The 26534-nt window shown below is 48.9% G+C and overlaps 1 protein-coding gene across 1 annotated transcript in view; it reads right to left on the reverse strand.

Annotated features, from left to right (window-relative positions):
• LOC144822618 (uncharacterized) overlaps positions 1 to 26534 on the reverse strand; it is a 327297-nt gene that overhangs the window by 236502 nt on the left and 64261 nt on the right. Inside the window, exons 3-4 of the mRNA XM_078680351.1 lie at positions 7247 to 7437; positions 2706 to 2953 (exon numbers count right to left, since the gene is read on the reverse strand). Coding sequence (XP_078536477.1) covers positions 2706 to 2953; positions 7247 to 7437 — 439 coding nt within the window. The remainder of the gene's footprint in view (positions 1 to 2705; positions 2954 to 7246; positions 7438 to 26534) is intronic.

Raw genomic sequence — 26534 nt, forward strand, 5'->3', positions numbered from 1 at the left:
GGACTTTAAGCAGCTCCTTTACGATTAAAAAGGATTCTCTGGCTGAGTTAGATGATTCCTGTATCCGCGTGTCGTAATGTGAGGCTTTAGCTTGTCTAATGGCCTCTTTGTAGAGTCTGACTGTGATCTGATAAGCTTCTTTGTTGGCATGCTGCCAGTCTCTCCTCCAAAGCCGTTCGGCTTTTTTGCAATTTTTGCGTAGTATTCGGAGGTCCGCGGTATACCACGGGGCTGAACCAGGTTTGCCATTTTTGTTTTCCCTAGTTCTAAGTGGGAGTACTAGGTCCAGGGAGGAGGTGATCCAGTCACTGAATTTTTTGTCTGCGACAGCCGGGTCTTCTGTATGAGCAGGGGTGGTCCTTTCAAGGGTCTTGGCCCATTCTTCCGTGGGGAGTCTGGACCAGGTCCCGTCCTTGCTGTAAATGGGAGGTTTTTGGGGTTTCCTGAGGGTATCAGGTAGTTGGAAGGGGACTAGGAAGTGGTCTGTCCAGGGGAGGGGAAGGGCCTCCTTCGCTTGCATCGAGGGGGAGCTAGTGAACACCGGGTCCAATAGATGACCCCTGATGTGGGTGGCTCCGGAGTTGAGTAGGCGGATGTCAAGTGCCGCCAGATCTAAGATCAGGTCGTTAGCCACCGCGTCTACCGGGTCTTCCAGATGTATGTTCAGGTCACCTACTATCATAAAGTTAGATAGGGAGTTGGCCTGGGTTGTGACTGAGTCCAGGAGGGAGCTAGCGAAGGGACCTGGGGGGCCGGGGGGACGGTACACAAGTATTCCTGTTAATGAGTTGGTTGGGTTTAGTTTGATAGTGAAATGGAGACTTTCTGAGTCAGTAATCTGCGCATCACTGATTTTACAGTGGAGATAGTCTCGATGGATAATGGCGACACCACCACCTCTGCCTAAAGGGCGGGGTAGGGACTGGATGCAGTAACCCGGTGGGGTTGCTAGTGCCATGTCTGATTGTGACTGTGGGGCAAGCCACGTTTCCGTGAGAAAGAGGATATCTATCTCCAGGTCTTCTATGAGATGGTTAATTTGTGTCGAGTGTTTTGGAAGTGAGCGACAGTTTAGTGAGGCAAGTTTGAGGGATGCTGGTTTGTGAGGTTTTGTGGGGAGCGTGAGCTGGACTGGCTTACATAGAGAGCAGCGAATGAAAGGTCCATATAGATCATGGGTGTAATCGCAGGAAGAGGTTGGGGGTCTGAGACTTAGTAGGGATGTAGGGACTTATAATGAAACCCTAGAGGAAATAAAGTTATAATACGCTATTTAAAATAGTTTAGAACATAAATTAACACATTTTAATGTTAACAACTATAAAAAATAAACATATGTATTATTTAATTACAAACATTTTACCAACCTTTTTAATTTACAAATGAATGTAACATTCATTTTTAGTAAAATATAATAGAAAATAATTGTAATTATTTCTATACATCCTTTTTAATAATTATTGCATGAGAAAAAATGTCATTTTATTACTTTAGATGGGAAATTATTTTTAAATGTTAACTTCAGAAATGTATTTTTTAGTTAACTAAACTTTTTTACTTTTCCTCATCCTTTATTTATCATAGCGAGACTCCACAGTCTGGGTGGAGCTTTTCACCAACATAAAGCATAGGTCACATTAAAAAAGCATATTAAACTCTATAATGAATTAGTAAAATGTGTTAAATATAACTGTAAATTGAATTAACGTTGCATATTTATTTTAAATGTTGAACAAAATACAAAATACTACAGGGCTATTACCTTAATTTTGAAGTACATCTTTACTAAATTTAAATATATTAAATGAATAAAAAACATGATTTTCTGAAGTTTACATTAGTTAATACATGTCCACATGAAGGTCAAAAATATATTATTAATTAAAAAATATTAAAAATTATGTATAGAATGAATTCAGTGTGATATGATTATATTTAATACAAATACCATTACATTACTTTTTAATTCAAAGAAGGTTATTAAATATATTAAAAATAATTAATAAATATGTACAATTTTTGTATACTTTTATACATTAAATTATATTTATTTATGTTTTTCACTATTTAAAATAGTTTAAATACATTTCATTTAAAACTTTGTTCTATGGGGTTCAATTTTAAGTCCCTACCTGCATTACTTTCTATGGGAGGCTGTTCAGGAGGACGTATCAGTAGTTGGCCATGTGTTGTGATGGACATACTACTGGTTCTTTTTTGGCAGTAGTAACATACTCATAAATCTGGCTCCACCCACTTTTTCAGGGATTGAAGACATGTAAGTCTACACTTTTGAGTAACTTTATACTTTGGATTTTGTGAATGGACAAAAGTAGTAGTTACTCAAAGGAGCAAGAGTAAGTGATACTTAACTTACTCACAAGTGTAAGTTACCTGTGTGAATAGTGCTGCTGGTATGTAAATATTTCTTATATACATTGCAATCCTAAATGAATTATACTCTTCGGCGGGTTGGCAATCCCAGCTGTAGCTATACGTGTATATGTTTTCACTCGGACACACCTTTAAGATCAGCGTCCTTCCTTCTATCTAAACTTGACCTTGCCTTAGCCCTCAGGTACCATTGGGTCTTTCCTCTCTGTAACTTCTTCTTTCCAGATCTTTCCAGGCATTGGGTAGACATGAACCCTTGAGTGCCTAGAAGAAGCGTATTTGTACAACCTGAGTGGGGCTTCACGTCTCACCGAGATTGGCTGGGGTGCTGCGGGTCCGGCTGGGAAGCCTGATGACCAGATGATCGCTGAGCTTCGGGAAGGTGGTTCCTGGACCCTGAGTAGCCGCAGGGAGGCCAGCAGTGGACGGGATGCTGGACACACCAGCACTATCTGCTTGCCGGCTGTACCCTCGGATGTCAAACCGCGTGGCCGGGTGTCGATCCTGCAACGGGCGGACAAGTAACTTGGCCAGTTTGTACTCTAGGTACAACACGGTCCTAGAAATTAATGTGGGAGAAAAAAATAACACATATTTACGTAAGCATTGGGCACCATCTCCATGCGATGACAGACTCAGAGCACATTCCCTTTTTTCACACCGTTGGCCCTATGTGGGCAGCAGAGGGTCAGGCTATGGGAGAGGGGAAGTGCCTACCTGTAGAGTTTCTTTATAATAATACCCTAAGCTTGTGCTGCTCTTAGCCATTTAGAGCTGGGAACACAGAACTAACTTAAGACAAAATCCTAAACTTACTACCATTTTGGTATTCACAGAAGGCACTTACTCATTTTGGTATTCACAGAAGGCACTTACTCATTTTGGTATTCACAGAAGGCACTTACTCATTTCGGTATTCACAGAAGGCACTTACTCATTTCGGTCTTCACAGAAGTTAGGAGTCCTAACTTTAGGACTCCTAAATGACTTCTGTGAATACCTAAAGTCTTAAAATTAGGATTTTTCTCAGTTTAGGAGTAGTAAAGTTAGGAGTCCTAACTTCTGTGAATGCCGAAAGGTCTAAGTGCCTTCTGTGAGTACCAAAATGAGTAAGTGCCTTCTGTGAATACCAAAATGGTAGTAAGTTTGGGATTTTGTCTTAAGTTAGTTCTGTGAATCGGGCCCTAAGTAACTGACATTTTCATTCAAGGGGTTTTAAAGGGGTCCTACCCCTGTCTCTGGGGCTGCGCTCAGCAGTCAACATAGAAACCAAGCACTTCCCATAATCTGTGAGGAGGCAAAGGCCCCTCAAAGGCTCCACCAAAACTCTAAACAAGTCAAGACAAACGTCACACCTGGTTACTCACTAACTACCAGAACCACAAGATGAGAGACTACTACTGACCACCCATGCAGGCCACATCATCTTCAAAAACAGCTGCGTCATTTACAAAGCCATCACGACCAGCATCCCTGCTTATCTGGCAAATTTTACTACGCAGTGCCATTACGACGCAACTTTTACAACGCAAACCATTACAACGCATTGCGCTGGGGGGCGCTCTAGGATAGGGAATAGGTTTAATTTACTATCCAACACCTTCCCGACTATCCACGGGGACTGGAGTTGGAATAGTAAATTAAACTATTCACTATCAGCCCCCCAAAGCACTATGCGTTGTAATGGTATGCGTTGTAAAAGTTGCGTCGTAATGGCATGCGTTGTGAAAGCATGCGTTGTAATGTCATACATCCATCTGGCAGACAAGCTCAGCATCTCTGGGGGTCCTAGACCGACCCGCAGCCAGGGCACCATTCGAGTGAGTCTACGGGCCTGATTACAGGTTGAGTGGTTAATTCCGTCCTGTGCATAAAGGACTCCTAACTTTAGGTTTCCTAAATGCCTTCTGTGAATACTGAAAGTCTTAAAATTAGGATTTTTCTCAGTTTAGGAGTAGTAAAGTTAGGAATACCGAAATGAGTAAGTGCCTTCTGTGAATACCGAAATGAGTAAGTGCCTTCTGTGAATACCAAAATGGTAGTAAGTTTAGGATTTTGTCTTAAGTTAGTTCTGTTAATTGGGCCCACAGTTTACTAGAGATTACAAAAAAGTGATGGATGGAATCCTTGAATTAATCTCAGACACTAGTAATTCCCGGGCTGCATCCAAGTTCATTGTTATATCACAACACAACACAAGCCCTCTGTGGTGGCCTCAGTGACATAAATGTAAATAAATGCCAGCATTTGTAAAGCGCACATCTACCTCTGACGGAGGTTTCCCGGTGCTGGGGGCCCTCGGGAAGATTAAGCAAGCTATTGCCCAGAGTCATATGGTGCTGGCTAACCTGCCGCCGGAGCCGGGGATCTAACTGTGAACCCTCTGGTCCGGAGTCAGGCACTCTGGCCACTGCGCCACACCTCTGCCATATAGGAAGGTGTGTATCGGTAAGGGCAGCTTCTCAATTGAGAGGATCTACAGCCTTACATGGAGGCCGTGTCTTGTGAAATGCACCCACGCATTTGTGAAGAGTCTGTGTGAAACTGGGCCTTGACCGTTTGAGTCCAGATCAACAATCCTTATCTTGTTATCTCCACTAACCGTCACATCCCCTTTGATTCTCACTGCCACCACAGTACTGGGTTCAAACAGTCTGAAAAAGTCTGTAACACAAGAGCAGTCAATCACTATCTTTCAAAGGTAGGGACACAGGTACATTCATACTCTATTAGCAGTAGGGACCAGAGGTACATTCATAGTCTATTAAAGGCTGCGTACATGCTTTTTGATCGCACAGGTAGTACATTTTAATTTACATCATTATTTTTAATGAGTAGTATTGAAAAGCTTCAATGAGCCTGGATATCTTATTCCTCAACATTGAACAAGTGTGAGTAACCACTACTTACTGGCTGGGGATAATCTATTTAAATGTAGCCTTGAGGAAGTCTCATAAGGGATGAAACACGTGTCGGCTGAGAACATCCATGAAGAAATAACAGCAACATATCTACAATTCGTCGCTAAACAATTGTACTTGCAATCAAGGGACTGACAAAGAACTGTATTTAGATTGAAGATTTTATGTGCTGTTCTTTGTGATATTGATTTGAAGTAAAAAGAAAACATCAATCACCTGAATGTTTGTAGTTGTTATTGATTTCAGGGGCATCTGCTCTAAACCATGTAAGTGATAAGAGTGTTATATATACTATGATGTGTTAATGGACATACTAAATGGAACCAAACAGATATGGGTGAAGATATTCATACACAATGAATGCTACACTATTCTGTAGTCTTTGTACATTCATAGGCTATTAAAGGTGGGGACCAGAGGTATTTTCTGGAACTGTTCTATTAAAGGTAGGGAACAGGGTACGTACACTCATAGTTTATTGAAGGTAGGGACCAGCGGAACATTCATAGTCTATTAAAGGTGGGGACCAGAGGTATATTCTGGAACTGTTCTATTAAAGGTAGGGAACAGGGTACGTACACTCATAGTTTATTGAAGGTAGGGACCAACGGAACATTCATAGTCTAATAAAGGCGGGGACCAGAGGTATATTCTGGAACTGTTCTATTAAAGGTAAGGAACAGGCTACGTACACTCATAGTTTAATGAAGGTAGGGACCAGCTATACATTCATAGCCTATTATAGGCAAGGAATAGAGTTAAGTTTATGCATTTGCCTTTTTAGAGAAAGGGAACAACAATGTTTTGTTGTTTCGCCTCCTAAATGGAGAGAAGCATGATAAATGCAAGCACCCCAATTTAAAGGAGAAACCAGAGTAAATGATTCATTCTTTGACTGCGCGCCCGAACTGGCTGACGGCCGCGTAACAATGCCGAACAAAGTGTAATGTTTTTACTGCTCAAAGTTTGGACTAATTACCCTTCTTTAACTGATATCATGTTTTTTAAAAATGGGGTTATTTGGAGAGACATTTTTGTTTGGACTTCTATTTTGACGTTTTACTAGTATAACTGAAGAAAAAGTTACTTAACTTCGGTAATAATGAGTCTGAAAATACTGAAACAGATGCACGAATAGACCGCGGGTTATCAAGCCGTGCAAATGGAAATATATACTATACAAAATTTTGAATAAAGGACCTAAACCAGACTACAGAACAAATGTCACTAGTAGAAGCTAATTATTACTCTGTGGAGCCCTGAAGAAGTCCCTTTGGGGACGAAACGCGTCGGCTATGGCTATTGAATTTTAACGGAAAGTTTTGAAAGAACAGTTTGGAACAAAAAGAAATAATCGTGAACTAGAAGTTTATCAATAAGCACACAAAGAGTGTTTTGACTATCATGTTACATTGTTGAGTTCAGAACCTTGTTGTGTTAGTATTCCGGATCTAGACTGACGCCTGGGGGAAATTCTAACGTAAGGAATCTACTACTGTCTATATCAAATCACAAGAGCTAGACGTCACGTTTACAGAATACTTTGAACTATAGGATTAGTTTTAGCAATGTTATGGCCCAAAATTGGTGACCACTGCAGGTTTACTCTGTTCTTGTCCCTGATGAAGCCTTGTGCTGGCGAAACGTGTTGGCTGCATCTTTCTGCCTACTTGTGTAGAATAAAGCACAAATAAAAGAGTACACACAAGCATAGGATTGGTTTGTGTTGTTTATTCTGACTTCTGTCATTACTCTTGATATTCTTTTTTGGTCGCCTCTCGTTGACGTGTAAATATATCTAATGTTCAACTAAATGGTGGCTCGCCATTGGAGGTGGGCAACTAGTGTGGTGTAAAAACACAGTGAGTACATCAGGTGGTGCAGAAAAGGGCTCCCTGGCTACCAAAGCCTGTTCAAATGAGTGTACTGACCTTTTAAAGGGAGGGAACCGCTCCTTCTTCAGCCAATGCAATGTCCTCTCCCTCTCCACCTCGCCGGCTCCATAGAAGTGGGAAAGTCTGATCCGCTGCTCTTGGCGCCCAGAAACCGGCTCTAGCAGGAACCCGTCCAGCTCCTTCACTTTCCCCAAAAGGGGGTCATAGCACAGTCTGACGGGAAAGGCCTGCAACCCCAAAAACCCCGTGTTAGAGTATGCAAGCACCAGACCATCTGCACACCTCAGATATACAGGTTAGCTATTGGAAACGTAAAGAGGCCACTAAGCGCTATTCCAACACACATTAATATAATGAACATGCGGTGGGCGTGGCCCTTATGTGCTGTTTAAAGTAACGCTCAGCGCCTTGGGACCCTCACGGGTAAGTACTCTGATTGATTGATTGATTGTAGGACCAATGGCATCGCTGTAGGCTGTAGAACCACTCGATGAAAGCCTCATCTGGTGACGTGATCCTGCACCAGCAGAAGTGGCGTCGCACTAGTGTGTCACACGTGACATGAGACTCGCGTGCCTTGTGCAATCAGGGCCACATCCACGAGGGGCAGGGGTGGCCCCCACCTCTGAGGTGCAGCCTCAGGGCCTCAGAGGTAGGTGTGGTAGAGCTTGTGTAGGGCACCAGCAGCACTCCAAATGTAGGCACTGACCATAACCTTTAAAATGTACATTTTGACCAACCAGTCCATCATCCTTCCCTCCCCTCCCACACTCACTAGGAAGAGGTGAACAAAGGTCTTGATTACCAGACATCTGATCTCACTGATCGCTCAGTAACGAGCAACTACAGATGACATGTCAGCCTCAAAAACAAGACTTTCCGCCATTTCTGCCCCAAAGTTTTGACTTGTTTAGTTTTATCATGCAAGTGGATGGCTCATGAAGACACAGGTAAGGGAATACTCGCACTAGAAGGAGAGGAGGAGAGAAGCTTGATTATGAATGCTTGACGCCTTGGGCGAGGAGGTAGATGAAGTGAGGGAGCCAAGCAAAACAAACATTGGCAAAGCCAAAAGGTCTGGGTTTGGCAATTCGTATTTTGTTCTCTCAAGGTTTTTTGCAAAAGTTCACTGTTGGTGGAATTCGCCGGCCCTCGTTAGTTAAAAATAAAAGATGCTTAAAAGCAGAAATATTGTTTGATCTTAAAAAAACAGAAATTAGCAAAATAACGATGGATTAAACCCAGATCGCTGTACTGGGGTGAATGTTTGACAATGTGCAACATTCCGTCCATCAACTTTTTGTGTTGCAATGCCAGTGTCAACCCTGCACGGGCCATGAAGCGCCGCGACGCCTGTTCTTGTTGTCTCGGCGCTGGAGCGCTCAGTTCTTGTTGACAGACTTTGCATTCTTGGCCGGGCTCGGTGACTCTCACATTAATCTCAGATAAGGAGGCCAACAAGGGCCGAGCCTTTGAAGCCTCAGACGCCGAACAAAGCTCGGGAGATGAGGGCTTTTGACTCAGCTCACACGGGGTGTGAGAGGCGCCGGGACTGCCAACGCGCAGCAGCGCTTAGCAACGCCCGCCTACAACAGCAAGCGCCCAGAGGCGGGGGGTGCCATACGCGGCGCTGTGGAGCCGAGGGCTGGAGTGCAGGGTAGTCCATCCCAGACACCCCGAGGACACAGGGACCCCGAGATATAGAGTCCTCCTCCAGTGGAGGGCAGGAGAGGGCATCAGAGCCCGCGTGACACTGGCGCGGAGCTGAGGGCGCGGGGTGCGGGGACCGCATGGCACTGAGCTCCGCCCCTCGAGGGCCCAGGGGTCACAGCCTGCCTGACTCTTGGTGCTGTCCCTGAGTTGAGAGCCAGGGGGCAGTGCCCTCCTTACACTGGGCATCTCTCCACGAGGGCCCAGGGGGCAGTGCCCTCCTTACACTGGGCATCTCTCTACAAGGGCCCAGGTGGCAGTGCCCGCCTTACACTGGTATCTCCCCACGAGGGCCCAGGGGGCAGGGCCCTCCTTACACTGGGCACCTCCACATGAGGGCCCAGGGGGCAGTGCCCTCCTTACACTGGGCATCTCTCTACAAGGGTGCAGGGGGCAGTGCCCGCCTTATACTGGGCATCTCTCCACGAGGGCCCAGGGGGCAGTGCCCTCCTTACACTGGGCATCTCTCCACGAGGGCGCAGGGGCAGTGCCCTCCTTACACTGGGCATCTCTCTACAAGGGCGCAGGGCGCAGTGCCTGCCTTACACTAGGCATCTCTCCACGAGGGCCCAGGGGGCAGTGCCCTCCTTACACTGGGCATCTCTCTACAAGGGCCCAGGTGGCAGTGCCCGCCTTACACTGGTATCTCCCCACGAGGGCCCAGGGGGCAGTGCCCTCCTTACACTGGTATCTCCCCACGAGGGCCCAGGGGGCAGGGCCCTCCTTACACTGGGCACCTCCACATGAGGGCCCAGGGGGCAGTGCCCTCCTTACACGGGGCATCTCTCTACAAGGGCGCAGGGGGCAGTGCCCGCCTTACACTGGGCATCTCTCCACGAGGGCCCAGGGGGCAGTGCCCTCCTTACACTGGGCATCTCTCCACGAGGGCGCAGGGGCAGTGCCCTCCTTACACTGGGCATCTCTCTACAAGGGCGCAGGGCGCAGTGCCTGCCTTACACTGGGCATCTCTCCACGAGGGCCCAGGGGGCAGTGCCCTCCTTACACTGGGCATCTCTCCACGAGGGCGCAGGGGCAGTGCCCTCCTTACACTGGGCATCTCTCCACGAGGGCGCAGGGGCAGTGCCCTCCTTACACTGGGCATCTCTCCACGAGGGCCCAGGTGGCAGTGCCCGCCTTACACTGGGCACCTCCACATGAGGGCCCAGGGGGCAGGGCCCTCCTTACACTGGGCATCTCTCCACAAGGGCCCAGGGGGCAGTGCCCTCCTTACACTGGGCACCTCCACACGAGGACCCAGGGGTCAGTGCCCTCCTTACACTGGGCATCTCTCCACAAGGACCCAGGGGTCAGTGCCCTCCTTACACTGGGCATCTCCCCACAAGGGCCCAGGGGGCAGTGCCCTCCTTACACTGGGCATCTCTCCACGAGGGCCCAGGGGGCAGTGCCCTCCTTACACTGGGCATCTCCCCACGATGGCCCAGGGGGCAGTGCCCTCCTTACACTGCGCATCTCTCCACGAGGGCACAGGTGGCAGTGCCCTCCTTACACTGCGCATCTCTCTACAAGGGCCCAGGTGGCAGTGCCCTCCTTACACTGGGCATCTCTCCACGAGGGCCCAGGGGGCAGTGCCCTCCTTACACTGGGCATCTCTCTACAAGGGCGCAGGGGGCAGTGCCCTCCTTACACTGGGCATCTCTCCACGAGGGCCCAGGGGGCAGTGCCCTCCTTACACTGGGCACCTCCACATGAGGGCCCAGGGGGCAGGGCCCTCCTTACACTGGGCATCTCTCCACAAGGGCCCAGGGGGCAGTGCCCTCCTTACACTGGGCACCTCCACACGAGGACCCAGGGGTCAGTGCCCTCCTTACACTGGGCATCTCTCCACAAGGACCCAGGGGTCAGTGCCCTCCTTACACTGGGCATCTCCCCACAAGGGCCCAGGGGGCAGTGCCCTCCTTACACTGGGCATCTCTCCACGAGGGCCCAGGGGGCAGTGCCCTCCTTACACTGGGCATCTCCCCACGATGGCCCAGGGGGCAGTGCCCTCCTTACACTGCGCATCTCTCCACGAGGGCACAGGTGGCAGTGCCCTCCTTACACTGCGCATCTCTCTACAAGGGCCCAGGTGGCAGTGCCCTCCTTACACTGGGCATCTCTCCACGAGGGCCCAGGGGGCAGTGCCCTCCTTACACTGGGCATCTCTCTACAAGGGCGCAGGGGGCAGTGCCCTCCTTACACTGGGCATCTCTCCACGAGGGCCCAGGGGGCAGTGCCCTCCTTACACTGGGCACCTCCACATGAGGGCCCAGGGGGCAGTGCCCTCCTTACACTGGGCATCTCTCCACGAGGGCCCAGGGGGCAGTGCCCTCCTTACACTGGGCATCTCCTCACGAGGGCCCAGGGGGCAGTGCCCTCCTTACACTGGGCATCTCTCCACGAGGGCCCAGGGGGCAGTGCCCTCCTTACACTAGGCACCTCCACATGAGGGCCCAGGGGGCAGTGGCCTCCTTACACTGGGCATCTCTCCACGAGGGCCCAGGGGGCAGTGCCCTCCTTACACTGGGCATCTCTCCACGAGGGCACAGGGGGCAGTGCCCTCCTTACACTGGGCATCTCTCCACGAGGGCCCAGGGGGCAGTGCCCTCCTTACACTGGGCACCTCCACATGAGGGCCCAGGGGGCAGTGGCCTCCTTACACTGGGCATCTCTCCACGAGGGCCCAGGGGGCAGTGCCCTCCTTACACTGGGCACCTCCACATCAGGGCCCAGGGGGCAGTGCCCTCCTTACACTGGGCATCTCTCCACGAGGGCCCAGGGGGCAGTGCCCTCCTTACACTGGGCATCTCTCCACGAGGGCCCAGGGGGCAGTGCCCTCCTTACACTGGGTATCTCTCCACGAGGGCCCAGGGGGCAGTGCCCTCCTTACACTGGGCACATCCACATGAGGGCCCAGGGGGCAGTGGCCTCCTTACACTGGGCATCTCTCCACGAGGGCCCAGGTGGCAGTGCCCGCCTTACACTGGGCATCTCTCCACGAGGGCCCAGGGGGCAGTGCCCTCCTTACACTGGGCATCTCTCCACGAGGGCCCAGGGGTCAGTGCCCTCCTTACACTGGGCATCTCTCCACGAGGGCCCAGGGGGCAGTGCCGTCCTTACACTGGGCATCTCTCCACAAGGGCCCAGGGGGCAGTGCCCTCCTTACACTGGGCATCTCCCCACGAGGGCCCAGGGGGCAGTGCCCTCCTTACACTGGGCATCTCCCCACGAGGGCACAGGGGGCAGTGCCCTCCTTACACTGGTATCTCTCCACGAGGGCCCAGGGGGCAGTGCCCTCCTTACACTGGGCATCTCCCTATGAGGAAAATTGAATTTTGCCTTGCCATATGTGCCTACGTGTTCCCCATCCTATGTTATATGTGCATGATCGATATGCATATATCCCCCTATGATCGATTAAAGATGCAATTATAGTTGTGTCCAACTCTAGTATGCCAGTTTCCAGTTCTCGTGAAAGCAACGAGTATTAGGCCTATGTTGCCACGTTTTACAGTGTGCACGTTAATTCATTTAATTGTCCCCGTTTCTAGGCCCCAAAGGGCCCGGACACCAGATTCAAGCTCCAGTCTCCTGAACCCACTCCGAGGAGCGATACAGCCCCCACCTGCATCCCTGACCCTTCACTTACTTCCTGCCGCGCAGCGCGGTGCCCGGCCTGGCTCTGCCTGCCTGCCTGTCTGCCAAGAATATGTTATGCTTCTAGTTATCAGTTCAGCTCTCCTTCTTCGCATTCCTAAGCTACTGAACCGCATAAACAGTTTCAGCTATAGTCTAGTCTTTCTGTCTCCATGTAAGAGCATTACTGTATTAATATTCATAGAAGATTCATAGCACACGCAATACATGTAGAATATATGCATGCACCCGCCTTAGTGTCAAGTAGCCTTTGCCCTGATAACTTTTAGATTCTATCAACATGTACTCCAAACACCAGATACCAGATATGCTATAGGTACATGTCGTCCTGACACCACAGACTTTAGTCTCCTCTTCTAGTACAGAAGTCATAGCCCCCAGCTCTCCCTGGTAACACGTCATAGTCCGTTTGCGCGCACCACTAGGTTAAAGGTCCCGGCTGCTCAGGTAGCCCCCTCCATGTTTCCGCCCATTCATGACACTTCTGTGACGTTCTCATCACATGTCTACGTGCACGCCCTGTGCACGCCTTCTTTTCACGCCCATGTGTTCTTATCTTACGCTTGTCACTAGTTACGCCTACTGTATGTAATGTAATTGAGATGTTTTACTATATATACATTGTAATGTTGATGAAAGTGTGCAGCTGCCTCTCTATTTTATTTCAGGCTGTCCCGATTCTGTCCCTTCCCTTTTGCCTGAATAAAGCCAGTTCGACTCAGATTCCTCGGATCCTGCCTCTTATTTATTGAGCTATCTGTTATTGTTAATGTATTCAAAAATAGTACCGGTATTTAATTATTTATTTACCACATAAATGGCGCCCGAATAGTGACGTGCCCTTTCCCCACGCGCTGGCGATGTAACGCAGGCCCCCTGACCCTCTGCAGCCGTGACGGAACTCTACCGTGCACGTGCAGATATTTCTGCTTCAAGTCTCCCTCAGGCCCACGGAGGAGACGGAAACTGCGGTCCGGCATCCAGACGAGGCGGTGTGGAATGCGGTTCGTCCCGACCAGAGCCCAAGCCGAGAGTGCAAGGTCCGAGGTATCCGGTATGCCCACCTGTTTCTGAAGTCCGAAGTTCGTAGTACGACGTCGTAGCAGTCCAGTCCAGTCCGAGGCCTTCCAGTTTCTGCTTCCCGGTGAGTACCGTTGCGGGGGAAGTATCTAGACAGGATCATTAGTTTGTTCCTGGTCCGATGGGTTTGGGTACACAGATCCAGTCCGAAGTATTCACCTAGGTGGATACGGTATGACGTGTCTCTTTATGGGACCGGTATGTTCTGTACTGTTCTAGCAGTGCATCCAGTAATTCTAGTAAGTTCGTTCTCGAGAAATTCAAGTGTTATGTTTCCAGTGTATCAGGTAGTATTCTGTTCGAACTGTTATTAATGTATTTTTATGTCGTGGTATGAGTGATTTGTTTGCCATTTCATTACTGTGATTATTGTGTATTGTGTTCGCAAGTAGATTTCCGAAAATGCCTCTGTTCTCGAAATTACGTCAGATAAAAACCAGAAAAGGGTTACTCGAAGAAGCAGTTCCTGTCCCTCCTAGGGACAGTCCTGGACACTTTATGTATCACAAGCATGGCTTAGATGCCATATTGTATCTAGACTTATGGGCGGATTATACTAAAGATCTTGAAGAGAAATATAGATGGCCTGTATCCGGTACATGGGATGCCGAGTGCATCATGCGAGTAGAAGAAGCATTATGGAAAAAGAAAGCCAGACAGTCCCAGAAAGATGCCATCGAGTTATGGCGCAAAGAATCTCATAAAAGAACCGAAAAAGAATTCAGAAAAACAGAATTAAGTAGGGAATCCTCAGAAAAAGCCCAAGAAAGGGAATTAATAGAAGAAGGTGAACGAGTTAGAGCAGAACAGTCAGACAGACAGAGAAATGCCCTTATTAAAGGCATGTATCCTCTTCTTGCCGAGGGCTTGCCAAAAGCAACCCCGGAAGCACCCTGTAATTTACCGCCACCATTGGTCCCGATTAAGCTACGTCACAAACCGACCGCAGCTGAAATTTTCCTTTCGTCCTACTTGGACGACACAGTCCCAGAATATGCAAATCCTATTCCGCCTGTTCACCCACAGCCTCCTGTTAATAATGTAATTCCTGTTCCTCCAGCCACTGGTCCCGGGGGCCAGGTTAATGTGCCAGCACCCCCGGACCAGCCCACAGTAAATATACCCGCTTTGCCAGTTACTTTACCAGCACGTACAGTATTCACCGACGATTCTAGTTCAGGAGCAGCGGGGGGAGGCGCTCCTATCACCCCGCCTCAAGCAAGACGACGGACGCCGCGAGAAGCAGCGTTACAGCATACGCCAAAAGTGGCTACATACACAGATCTCAAGCGACTTCTTACTGACTGTATATATGATCCAGTTCCCGGCGAAGATCACATGGTATTATATTCAGTACGTTTAAGACGGGTTGCCAGCTTTTTGGTCACCCTGCCCGACATGAAGGAACATCTAGACAGAATATATCATTTCGTCCGTACAGGAGAGAATCCAGGAAGTATTCACGAAGCTATGGCACACAGGAAAGCCGAGATTCAACATATGATTTTAAAGTTCTTGATTAACTGTTTAATAAGAGAGCAAGATTATCCAGATAAAGACCAAGAGGAGATGAAAGTCCTGACCAGGTGGAGTGACAATATAGCCGAGGGAAAACACAAGACACAAGGTAGTGTAGAGAGTATGTACAAGAAAATTCGTAGGGAAATTATAAGTATACACCAGAAGGAGGAAGCAAAAAGAGCAACAGAGAAAGAGAGTGACTCTTCAAGTGAAGAGGTAGACAGCGAGAATCCCTCCAGAATAGCATATGTAGGTAAAACTAGACTTTCCGACCGACATTCATGCCTAGATTACAAGAAAGTTTTTCCTCCTCCAGCACCAGAGCAGTGTTCTCTTGCGCAAGTATTCCAGGCCACCGATCAAATTCTGAAATCACGAATAGGTTATAGCGAGCTTAGTACCATGCATGAACAAGAACTAGCCCGGTCAGCAGTCCGATGGACTAGTGATTCTACCACATTTCCAGATGAAATAGTGGCCCAAACGTTTCTGAAACTGCCCCCAGCCGAGCAACGTCTGGTGGGTACGTATATGATCCAGCACCTCATTACACTGTATGAGGATCAGCATTCTGATCCAGGTCCTCTACATGATGTATTAAACGAGTTACTCCTAAACAGATGGAAAGGTCTAGGTACCGATTTAATTAGCGTTATATTAGAACAGCGCCACAAATACAGAACGTTTCTGAATCCACATTTTGTTCCCGTCTCACCCCCAGAAAGAAAATCATTCAACATAGACAGACAGAATCCGTTACGAGAAGTACATCCAGTTAAGGGAGAGGGGGGTGGTCTAGAACGAGTATTTGTCTACACCCCTATCACGAAAATAGAACTCTTGGAAATGAAAAAGTTAATACCCTGTCACGATAAAGATCCAGCAGGGTTCCACCGTGAGTTAAAGGACATGCTCCGTATGGGAGAATACACGTATCCTGATATCATTAAAATGTTAAAGTTCCTGTTGCCTGCGGGCATATATGAGAAACTCAAAGAAAAAGAATGGGAGGTGGGAGAGAAAAAGATAGATTGGACAGCATTAGAAACTGAAGATAATACACGAGTACCAGGTACCGGTCTTGGGGATAAAGCTAAAGCATTGCCCGAGTTATTAATACAAGTTTTGCCAAGATTACTAGCCACGAAAAAGGAAGATTGGGATGCCATCTCAGCCTGTAAACAGAAACAAGACGAAGACACTAGTGATTTTTATTCTAGATTTGAGAAATGTTTCATAATTAATAGTGGTCTGAAAACAAGTAGTGAATCGTATCCCCATCTTTTTGTTACCAAACTAGTCGAGAATTCAAGTCCACAAGTTAAGAATCGAGTACTGAAAGTCGAAAGTACCTGGCAAGCTAATACTCCGTCACAGATGCTCCAGATGCTACAGTACCACCAGAACAGAATTAGGGAGGAGCAGGAACACGAAAGGAGACGTATGAAAGACACGAAAATTAAAGTACTAGTTGCACAGTCTGTTCCGCAAGACAGTCAGAAGAGGGGTCCGAATCAAGCCAGTCATCCTGCAGCTCCCGTTAAAGGGACATGCAATTACTGTAAACAGCCAGGTCATTATATAAACGAATGTGCAGTTCTGAAACACAACATAGCTACTGGTAAAACAAAAGAAAGACCACGTCCGCCTAGACAGGAACAAGTTTCACAGAATTCCCAGCCACCGCAGAATGCACAACAGACAGTTACAGTACTGCAGCCTATAGCTGCAACACAACACGTTACACAGCAGATGTACCAGTACGCACAGTCCGAGTATCCAGATTACCAGCCGTATTCATGAAACAGCCTAGAGAGGGTAGTTGGCTTGCCTCTCATCGAGATTCCTGTAGATCAAGAGGGTCCCTATGTACACAGTCAAGAATTAGGGAAAGACAGAAAGTTTCTGATTGATACAGGGGCAAGTAGGACTACCATCAGTCATGACGAGGTTCCAGGGGCTCCACTCTCAGGCTCTAGAAATGTTTCCCTTGGATTTTCCGGAAAGCCTATTGTTAATGAAATATCGAAACCAGTTACTCTAGAAGTTGGTCCATTGTCCCGAACTACAGATTTGTTACTCACGAAATCTTGTCCAGAAAATGTATTAGGCATTAAAACTCTGAAAGAATTAGGAGCCGTCATACGACTGTTCCTGAGAGATTTTAAAGGTCATTATGTATTACGTGATTTTGATCCAATATTATTGAATGTACCACAGCATTTATGGGCGCAAGGTCCAACTGATGTAGGTTGTATGCACATCACACCCCATCGTGTCACTCTGAAGAAAGGTGTTGTATTACCACGAATCCGACAGTACAAATTGCCACCTGAGGCTGTAGCAGCCTTATCCAAAATTATTGACGAGCTTATTGTTCAAGGAGTAGTTGTAGAAACTGACTCCAATGTATGTAATTCTCCTATCATTCCGATTCTGAAACGTACTGATCCAAATGCACCTCCAGGTTATCGATTAGTGATTGACCTTCGAGAACTTAATAAATGTATCATACCCCAGTACCCAGTGGTCCCAGATATTTCTTCCCTATTGACAGCCATTGATTCCGAAGCTACATTCTTCACTGTTATCGATCTCAAGAACGCATTCTTTAGTGTCCCCATTCATCCAGACAGCCAGTTCCTTTTCGGATTCTGTTTAAATGGAAGAAGCTATAAATTCACACGAGCACCTCAAGGTTTCACAGAAAGTCCTAGTATTTACAGTCAAGCACTGAAAAGACAACTAGACAATATTCACATGCCAACTGACACTGCTCTGCTCCAGTATGTCGATGATCTATTGATCACAGCCCGTTCTGAACGTGATTGCGAACGAGCGTCACTTACAGTCTTGTATTTCCTGGCCGAGATGGGGCACAAGGTGTCCCCTTCCAAATTGCAATTCTGTGTCCAGCAAGTGGTCTACCTTGGACACTTACTGTCCAAGAGGGGTAGGCAGTTGACACCAGACCGTATCCAGTTAATAGCACATCTTCCACAGCCCAAGACACAGAAGGAGGTACGAGCTTTTATCGGCCTCACTTCTTACTGCAGACAATGGATTCCTCAGTACGCATTTCTAGCCAAGCCACTGATACAGTTAACGGCACAGGAGGCAGCCGTATCGACTGTCCTCCCTTGGACCCAAGAACATACACTTGTCTTAAATTAATTAAAAAAGCTTTATGCCAAGCACCTGTTCTAGCAACACCGAACTATAGTAAGCCTTTCACACTTTTTGTCACTGAACGTGATGGTACTGCATTATCTGTTCTCACACAAGATCAAGCAGGACAATACAAGCCCTGTGCTTATTTTTCTAGCACATTAGATCCGGTGGCCCAGGCTCTGCCTGCGTGCCTCAAGTCAGTTGCAGCCACAGCTCTAGCTATCAGACAAAGTGATTCCATAGTGTTAGGACACTCCCTGACCGTACAAGTTCCACACTCCGTGGAAGTTCTTTTAAACCGAACACAGACTCAGCACTTGACAATTGCACGTTTAACAGGTTATGAACTGACACTGTTTCAGCCACACATAGAAATCAGACGCTGCAGCATTTTAAATCCAGCTACACTGTTACCGTCAGTTACCTCAAATCCTGCCACACATGACTGTGTGGAAGTTGTTAACACCATGACAAAGCCAAGACAAGACTTGACAGACATTGCATTACCTGATCCCGACCTGACACTTTATGTGGATGGTTCATGTATGAGAACAATTACAGGAGAACTAGTAGCCGCGTATGCAGTGACTACTGAAACCGAAGTTATAGAAACACATCGTATTGATACCCTGTCTGCTCAAGCAGCAGAGCTTGTCGCTCTGACCCAAGCCTGCATACGTGCCAAGAACCTGAAAGTTAACATATACACAGATTCACGTTATGCATTCGGAGTCGTACACGACTTTGGAGTGCTCTGGCAAGAAAGAGGTTTTATGACTTCTCATGGAACCAAGATTCAGCATGGCCCCCTCATTCAAGCTCTGTTAGATGCAATACATTTACCGACAGCTATCGCCATCATGAAGTGCAAGGCACATACGAAAGCCACTGACATCATTTCCCAGGGTAACGACCTGGCAGATCGAACAGCCAAGCTCACAGCTCAGACTCCAGACATTCCAGTTAACACAACACAGACAGACATTCCAGATCAGACTACTTGTATGACAGTTAAGGACCCTACACAAGACGTAATAGATATACAGTTACATGCTACTCCAGATGAAATCAAGAAATGGTCTGAACAAGGAGGGGTCCAGACAGATCAAGGATGGTTGACGAAGGGAAAAGCCACATGGTTTCTCCCCGACTCTATGGTTCAAGTCATTATTAACACCGCACATAGTCCAGCACACTTAGGAGAAAAAGCCATGTTAGACAGCATCCAGAACCTCTGGTTCAACAAGCATTTACGAGCAGCAGCCAAACAGAAAGTGCGTACCTGCATGATCTGTTGTGAGTTCAATCCAGGTAAAGGTGTTCCGGTGGAACAAGGTGGATTCCATCCTCCTGACCACCCTTTTGAAGTCCTCCAGATTGATTACATTCAGATGGAGAGATGTCGAGGTTTCAAGTATGTCCTCGTAGTTGTATGCGCTTTGTCCAGGTGGACAGAAGCATATCCAGTTCCAGATTACACAGCTGCGACCACTGCCAGGCAGTTGGTTCGCGAGTATTTTCCCCGCTATGGATTGCCTAGGGTCGTGTATTCAGATAACGGCCAGCCATTCTCATCCGAGCTCATGAAACAAGTATCCCTTCTGTTAGGGTACCAGTGGAAGTTCCATTGTGTACGGCATCCTGAAGCAGCCAGGCCTCGTAGAGAGACATAACCAGACCCTGAAAATCCGAATTGCCAAAGTATGTGCAGAGAAAGGTGTAGATTGGATGGTAGCACTGCCAGTCGCCCTTTTTTTATATGAGAATGGTCGCTCATTCCCGTTCAGGTCTATCTCCGTATGAGGTAGTGTTCGGTCGCCCCCCAAATATGTGGGGTACACCTAGACCACGTACAATTACAGATGTTGACAGTAATATGCTGACAGATTACCTAGCCTCCTTGATGTCTGCACTACAATCTTGTAGTTCACAGGTTGCCGCTGCTTTTCCAGACAACACCGAAGTGAAACCGCATAAGGTCATACCAGGCGACCTGGTCCTCGTGAGGAATTTTGATCGTTCAAGTCCGCTGGAGCCCCGCTGGAAGGAGCCCCGCCTTGTACTACTTACAACCAGGACGGCCGTGAAGATTGAAGGAAGAAAAGGGTGGCTGCATTCCAGTCATGTCCAGAGATTTCATGGACTCAAACCAAAGACTTTTCTCAAAGACTGCCCCGTTCTCAAGGACTGCCCAGACACTGAATCTAAACTTCCCCTGTTAGAGAAAAATCCGCAGCAGGAGTATAAAGAGAAACTGAGGTCTAGTAAGTCAGCCAGTTTAATTGTCTAAGTCCCTCTCGGGTGAAACGGTTAGACAGGTTCCTGACATGTATGAGATAGACCCACACAGTGAGAGAGTTAGTCAAAACTCTAAGAGAATACGTTATCAAAAGAATCTTCGAAGTCGATGTATCGTTACTCAGTTTTTTCTGATACTTCTGAGTCTTATGGTTACTTGCATAAGTTATGCTTTACATTTATGTTTTCCTATTTCACATGTACATATGTTTTCTAATGTTACAGTAGAGCATACATTTAGTGACCTGCCTCCTCACGAGTTATCCTATCGTCTTGCTATGCGTAATAATACTTTTATCCGAATGCTGCACTATTCACACCAGACCAGCAATGCCACTAATTGTTGGGTGTGTGGTCGACTCCCCCCTTTCCAGACACCGAAGGGAGTTCTGCCACTCTTTCCCTATCCGTTTTCACATAATGGTTCGTGTGGAGCATGGTCCACGTTAACGTCATCCTCAAATGATATGTCCCTTCTGAATAGAACATGTTTCCCAGACAAGGAAGGTCTTTCCCATAGAACAGGGTTAGATCTAGAAAATGAAGTATATGATTTAGGAAATTATTCCTCGACTTTCATGGTTTTGAATGTTCAGTCCGAGACTACTCCAGATTTGCCTGCTATTTCAGTCCTACCCGTCAAAGGCGAATTATGTGTCAGAAAGAATGGTTCCACACATGTAGGTCGTAGTGATTGTACTACTGTGGTCGAGTATAGTGACAGTGGGAAATCTATTTTCAAAGCCTCACGTCATTCTTATTTTGTTTGTGGTCAGACCGCATATGTTCGTCTGCCCCTCGATTGGGATGGAACATGTTATATTGCCTTCCTACTGCCACCAGTTTTTCTAGCCCCATCCGATTATCACAGAAACACACATCTAGTACACATTAGACATAGAAGGGAGATCGAGTCCCCAATTGTCGATCAAACTGAAACTGCCCTAGAACAGTATCAAGACTTCAATAAAGTTTTCTTTTTCTTTATAGGCCCTGTCCAGAATAGTAAGTTAATACGTAGGCTAACCAGAACCCTTAAAGCAGTAGTGAATGAGACTACTTCTGCTCTAGGTAACTTAACTGAAGAGCAATCTGCTATGAGATTTGTCGTGCTCCAAAATCGTCTCGTTCTTGACGTCATACTGGCCGATAGAGGAGGAGCTTGTAGAGTCATCGGATCTAGTTGCTGCATTTTCATTCCTAATAACGCGCCGTCTGTTTATTCAGCTATAACCAGACTTCATAAAATTGCCCATCAGTTACACCAGAATCCAGGCACCTGGACATGGTCCGGTTGGCTCTGGAGTATCATATCTGCCTGGGGATGGAAAGTATTGTCATTCCTAGGTATAGCAGTAATGATTATATTCAGTTGCTGCCTCTGTTTACAATGTGGCCCTGCGATTTGCGGCTTGTGTGCTACCTCTTGTATTCCTAGTCCTAAGTCCCGTTCCAAGACAATTCGAGACGAGCAAATGATGCTATATGAACAGATAGATGGTATCATGAATATTGATGTTTCCTGATGGAAACGTAGGGCACAAGGAGGGAATGAGGAAAATTGAATTTTGCCTTGCCATATGTGCCTACGTGTTCCCCATCCTATGTTATATGTGCATGATCGATATGCATATATCCCCCTATGATCGATTAAAGATGCAATTATAGTTGTGTCCAACTCTAGTATGCCAGTGTCCAGTTCTCGTGAAAGCAACGAGTATTAGGCCTATGTTGCCACGTTTTACAGTGTGCACGTTAATTCATTTAATTGTCCCCGTTTCTAGGCCCCAAAGGGCCCGGACACCAGATTCAAGCTCCAGTCTCCTGAACCCACTCCGAGGAGCGATACAGCCCCCACATGCATCCCTGACCCTTCACTTACTTCCTGCCGCGCAGCGCGGTGCCCGGCCTGGCTCTGCCTGCCTGTCTGCCAAGAATATGTTATGCTTCTAGTTATCAGTTCAGCTCTCCTTCTTCGCATTCCTAAGCTACTGAACCGCATAAACAGTTTCAGCTATAGTCTAGTCTTTCTGTCTCCATGTAAGAGCATTACTGTATTAATATTCATAGAAGATTCATAGCACACGCAATACATGTAGAATATATGCATGCACCCGCCTTAGTGTCAAGTAGCCTTTGCCCTGATAACTTTTAGATTCTATCAACATGTACTCCAAACACCAGATACCAGATATGCTATAGGTACATGTCGTCCTGACACCACAGACTTTAGTCTCCTCTTCTAGTACAGAAGTCATAGCCCCCAGCTCTCCCCGGTAACACGTCATAGTCCGTTTGCGCGCACCACTAGGTTAAAGGTCCCAGCTGCTCAGGTAGCCCCCTCCATGTTTCCGCCCATTCATGACACTTCTGTGACGTTCTCATCACATGTCTACGTGCACGCCCTGTGCACGCCTTCTTTTCACGCCCATGTGTTCTTATCTTACGCTTGTCACTAGTTACGCCTACTGTATGTAATGTAATTGAGATGTTTTACTATATATACATTGTAATGTTGATGAAAGTGTGCAGCTGCCTCTCTATTTTATTTCAGGCTGTCCCGATTCTGTCCCTTCCCTTTTGCCTGAATAAAGCCCGTTCGACTCAGATTCCTCGGATCCTGCCTCTTATTTATTGAGCTATCTGTTATTGTTAATGTATTCAAAAATAGTACCGGTATTTAATTATTTATTTACCACACCTACGAGGGCCTAGGGGGCAGTGCCCTCCTTACACTGGGCATCTCCCCACGAGGGCACAGGGGGCAGTGCCCTCCTTACACTGCGCATCTCTCCACGAGGGCACAGGTGGCAGTGCCCTCCTTACACTGCGCATCTCTCTACGAGGGCCCAGGGGGCAGTGCCCGCCTTACACTGCGCATCTCTCCACGAGGGCCCAGGGGGCAGTGCCCTCCTTACACTGGGCATCTCTCCACAAGGGCCCAGGGGGCAGTGCCCTCCTTACACTGGGCACCTCCACATGAGGGCCCAGGGGTCAGTGCCCTCCTTACACTGGGCATCTCTCCACAAGGGCCCAGGGGGCAGGGCCCTCCTTACACTGGGCATCTCTCCACGAGGGCCCAGGGGGCAGTGCCCTCCTTACACTGGGCACCTTCACATGAGGGCCCAGGGGGCAGTGCCCTCCTTACACTGGGCATCTCTCCACAAGGGCCCAGGGGGCAGGGCCCTCCTTACACTGGGCATCTCTCCACGAGGGCCCAGGGGGCAGTGCCCTCCTTACACTGGGCATCTCTCTACGAGGGCCCAGGAGGCAGTGCCCTCCTTACACTGGGCATCTCTCCACGAGGGCCCAGGGGGCAGTGCCCTCCTTACACTGGGAATCTCCCTACAAGGGCGCAGGGGGCAGTGCCCGCCTTACACTGGGCATCTCTCCACGAGGGCCCAGGGGGCAGTGCCCTCCTTACACTGGGCATCTCTCCACAAGGGCCCAGGGGGCAGTGCCCTCCTTACACTGGGCATCTCCCCACGAGGGCACAGGGGGCAGTGCCCTCCTTACACTGGTATCTCTCCACGAGGGCCCAGGGGGCAGTGCCCTCCTTACACTGCGCATCTCTCCACGAGGGCCTTTGGGGCAGTGCCCTCCTTACACTGGGCATCTCTCCACGAGGACCCAGGGGGCAGTGCCCTCCTTACACTGGGCCTCTCCCTACGAGGGCCTAGGGGCAGTGCCCTCCTTACACTGGGCATCTCTCCACGAGGGCGCAGGGGGCAGTGCCCTCCTTACACTGGGCATCTCTCCACGAGGGCGCAGGGGGCAGTGCCCTCCTTACACTGGGCATCTCTCCACGAGGGCCCAGGGGGCAGTTCCCGCCTTACACTGGGCATCTCCCCACGTGGGCCCAGGGGGCAGTGCCTTACTGGCACTGAGCATCTCTCCAAAAGGGCCCAGGGGTCAGTGCCCTCCTTACACTGGGCATCTCTCCACGAGGGCCCAGGGGGCAGTGCCTTACTGGCACTGGGCACCTCCCCATGAGGGCCCAGGGGGCAGTGCCCTCCTTACACTGGGCATCTCCCCACGAGGGCCCAGGGGGCAGTGCCCTCCTTACACTGGGCATCTCCCCACGAGGGCGCAGGGGGTAGTGCCCTCCTTACACTGGGTATCTCTCCACGAGAGCCCAAGGGGCAGTACCCTCCTTACACTGGGCATCTCCCCACGAGGGCCCAGGGGCAGTGCCCTCCTTACACTGGGCATCTCCCCACGAGGGCCATAGGGCAGTGCCTTAATGGCTCTGGGCATCTCTCCACGAGGGCCCAGGGGGCAGTGCCCTCCTTACACTGGGCATCTCTCCACAAGGACCCAGGGGTCAGTGCCCTCCTTACACTGGGCATCTCCCCACGAGGGCCATGGGGCAGTGCCTTAATGGCTCTGGGCATCTCTCCACGAGGGCCCAGGGGGCAGTGCCCTCCTTACACTGGGCATCTCTCCACGAGGGCCCAGGGGGCAGTGCCCTCCTTACACTGGGCATCTCCCCACGAGGGCCCAGGGGCAGTGCCTTACTGGCTCTGGGCATCTCTCCACGAGGGCCCTTGGGGCAGTGCCCTCCCTACACTGGGCATCTCCCCACGAGGGCCCAGGGGCAGTGCCTTTACTGGCTCTGGGCATCTCTCCACGAGGGCCCAGGGGGCAGTGCCCTCCGTACACTGGGCATCTCTCCACGAGGGCCCAGGGGGCAGTGCCCTCTCCATCCCGAACTGCCAAGCCATGTCTACCCTGGACCGGAATCAAGCATCGTAGGACCGGTTTCTGGCTGTCAGCCGTCTTCAGCCAGGATAGCTTGACTCCAGTGGCTTAGTGAGCACGGGACCCACGTCTGGGCATACCCTTCCCACATAGGGTGAACAGCAGAACACACAAGGTGATGGACGGAATGTGGCACAATGGCAAAACATTCACCCCCAGTCACAGATCTGGGTTTAATCCATCGTTATTTTGCTCACCAAGCCACCCCAGTTCAGACATGTCTTTTTGTGTTGCATTTACACTGGCATTACTTAACCCCAGTCTGCACACTGAAGAGTCCAGGGTGCCAGAAGCGATGCTTTGGTAGTCGGAGCACGGAAGGCCCCCACCCACCCGACGGGTGCATGCTTTTATACAGCCACCACGCCTCCTGTGATAGTGCTCTCCACCATTCTGCAAGGAGATCATGAGATGTTTGGGGGTTGAGCCCTTGGATGAGGTTATGATGAGCGGTGACATTTCCAGGGAGAGAACCAAGTTGCAGAAGGGAGTAGAAAGAAAATAGACATAAACTAAAACCACCTGTTGGTGGATTGAATGACGTTTTATTGGGTCCCCGAAGATAGGTTATAAAAGAGCACGGGGATTAATCCAACCCGCTGCCAAGAGTCGACATGTTTCTGCCCCAGTGACATTCTCGAGTGAGGTGCAGGGGCCTTCATCTGGGAGTTCTGCAGTTCAGTCGAAGAGGCAGGCCTTGAGGTCCTTCCTGAATCGAGGCAGTGGCGGTGATTGCCTGAGGTGCAGAGGCGGGGAGCTCGAGGTCTTTGCAGCGAGGTAGGAGAAGGATCTTCCTCCAGCCGAGGTCCTAGTGGATAGTGGGATAGTGCCCAGGGCCAGTTGGGCGGAGCAGAGATGTCTGGTTGGTGTGTAGAGGGAGAGGCAGTGGTTGAGGTATTTGGGTCCAGTGTTTTGGAGGGCTTTGTAGACATGCGTGAGGAACTTGGAGGTGATTCTTTTATTGATCGGAATCCAGTGGAGGTCTCTTAGATGACCGGAGATGTGGTTTCAGTGAGGGATGTCCAGGAGAAGTCTGGTGGAGGCGTTCTGAATGCATTGCAATTTCTTTTTGAGTTTTTGAGTTGTGCCGGCGTAGAGGTTGTTGCCGTAGTCGAGCTTGCTGCTGACG

The sequence above is a fragment of the Lissotriton helveticus genome, chromosome 3_1, assembly GCF_964261635.1.
Source record: "Lissotriton helveticus chromosome 3_1, aLisHel1.1, whole genome shotgun sequence".
Taxonomy (NCBI): domain Eukaryota; kingdom Metazoa; phylum Chordata; class Amphibia; order Caudata; family Salamandridae; genus Lissotriton; species Lissotriton helveticus.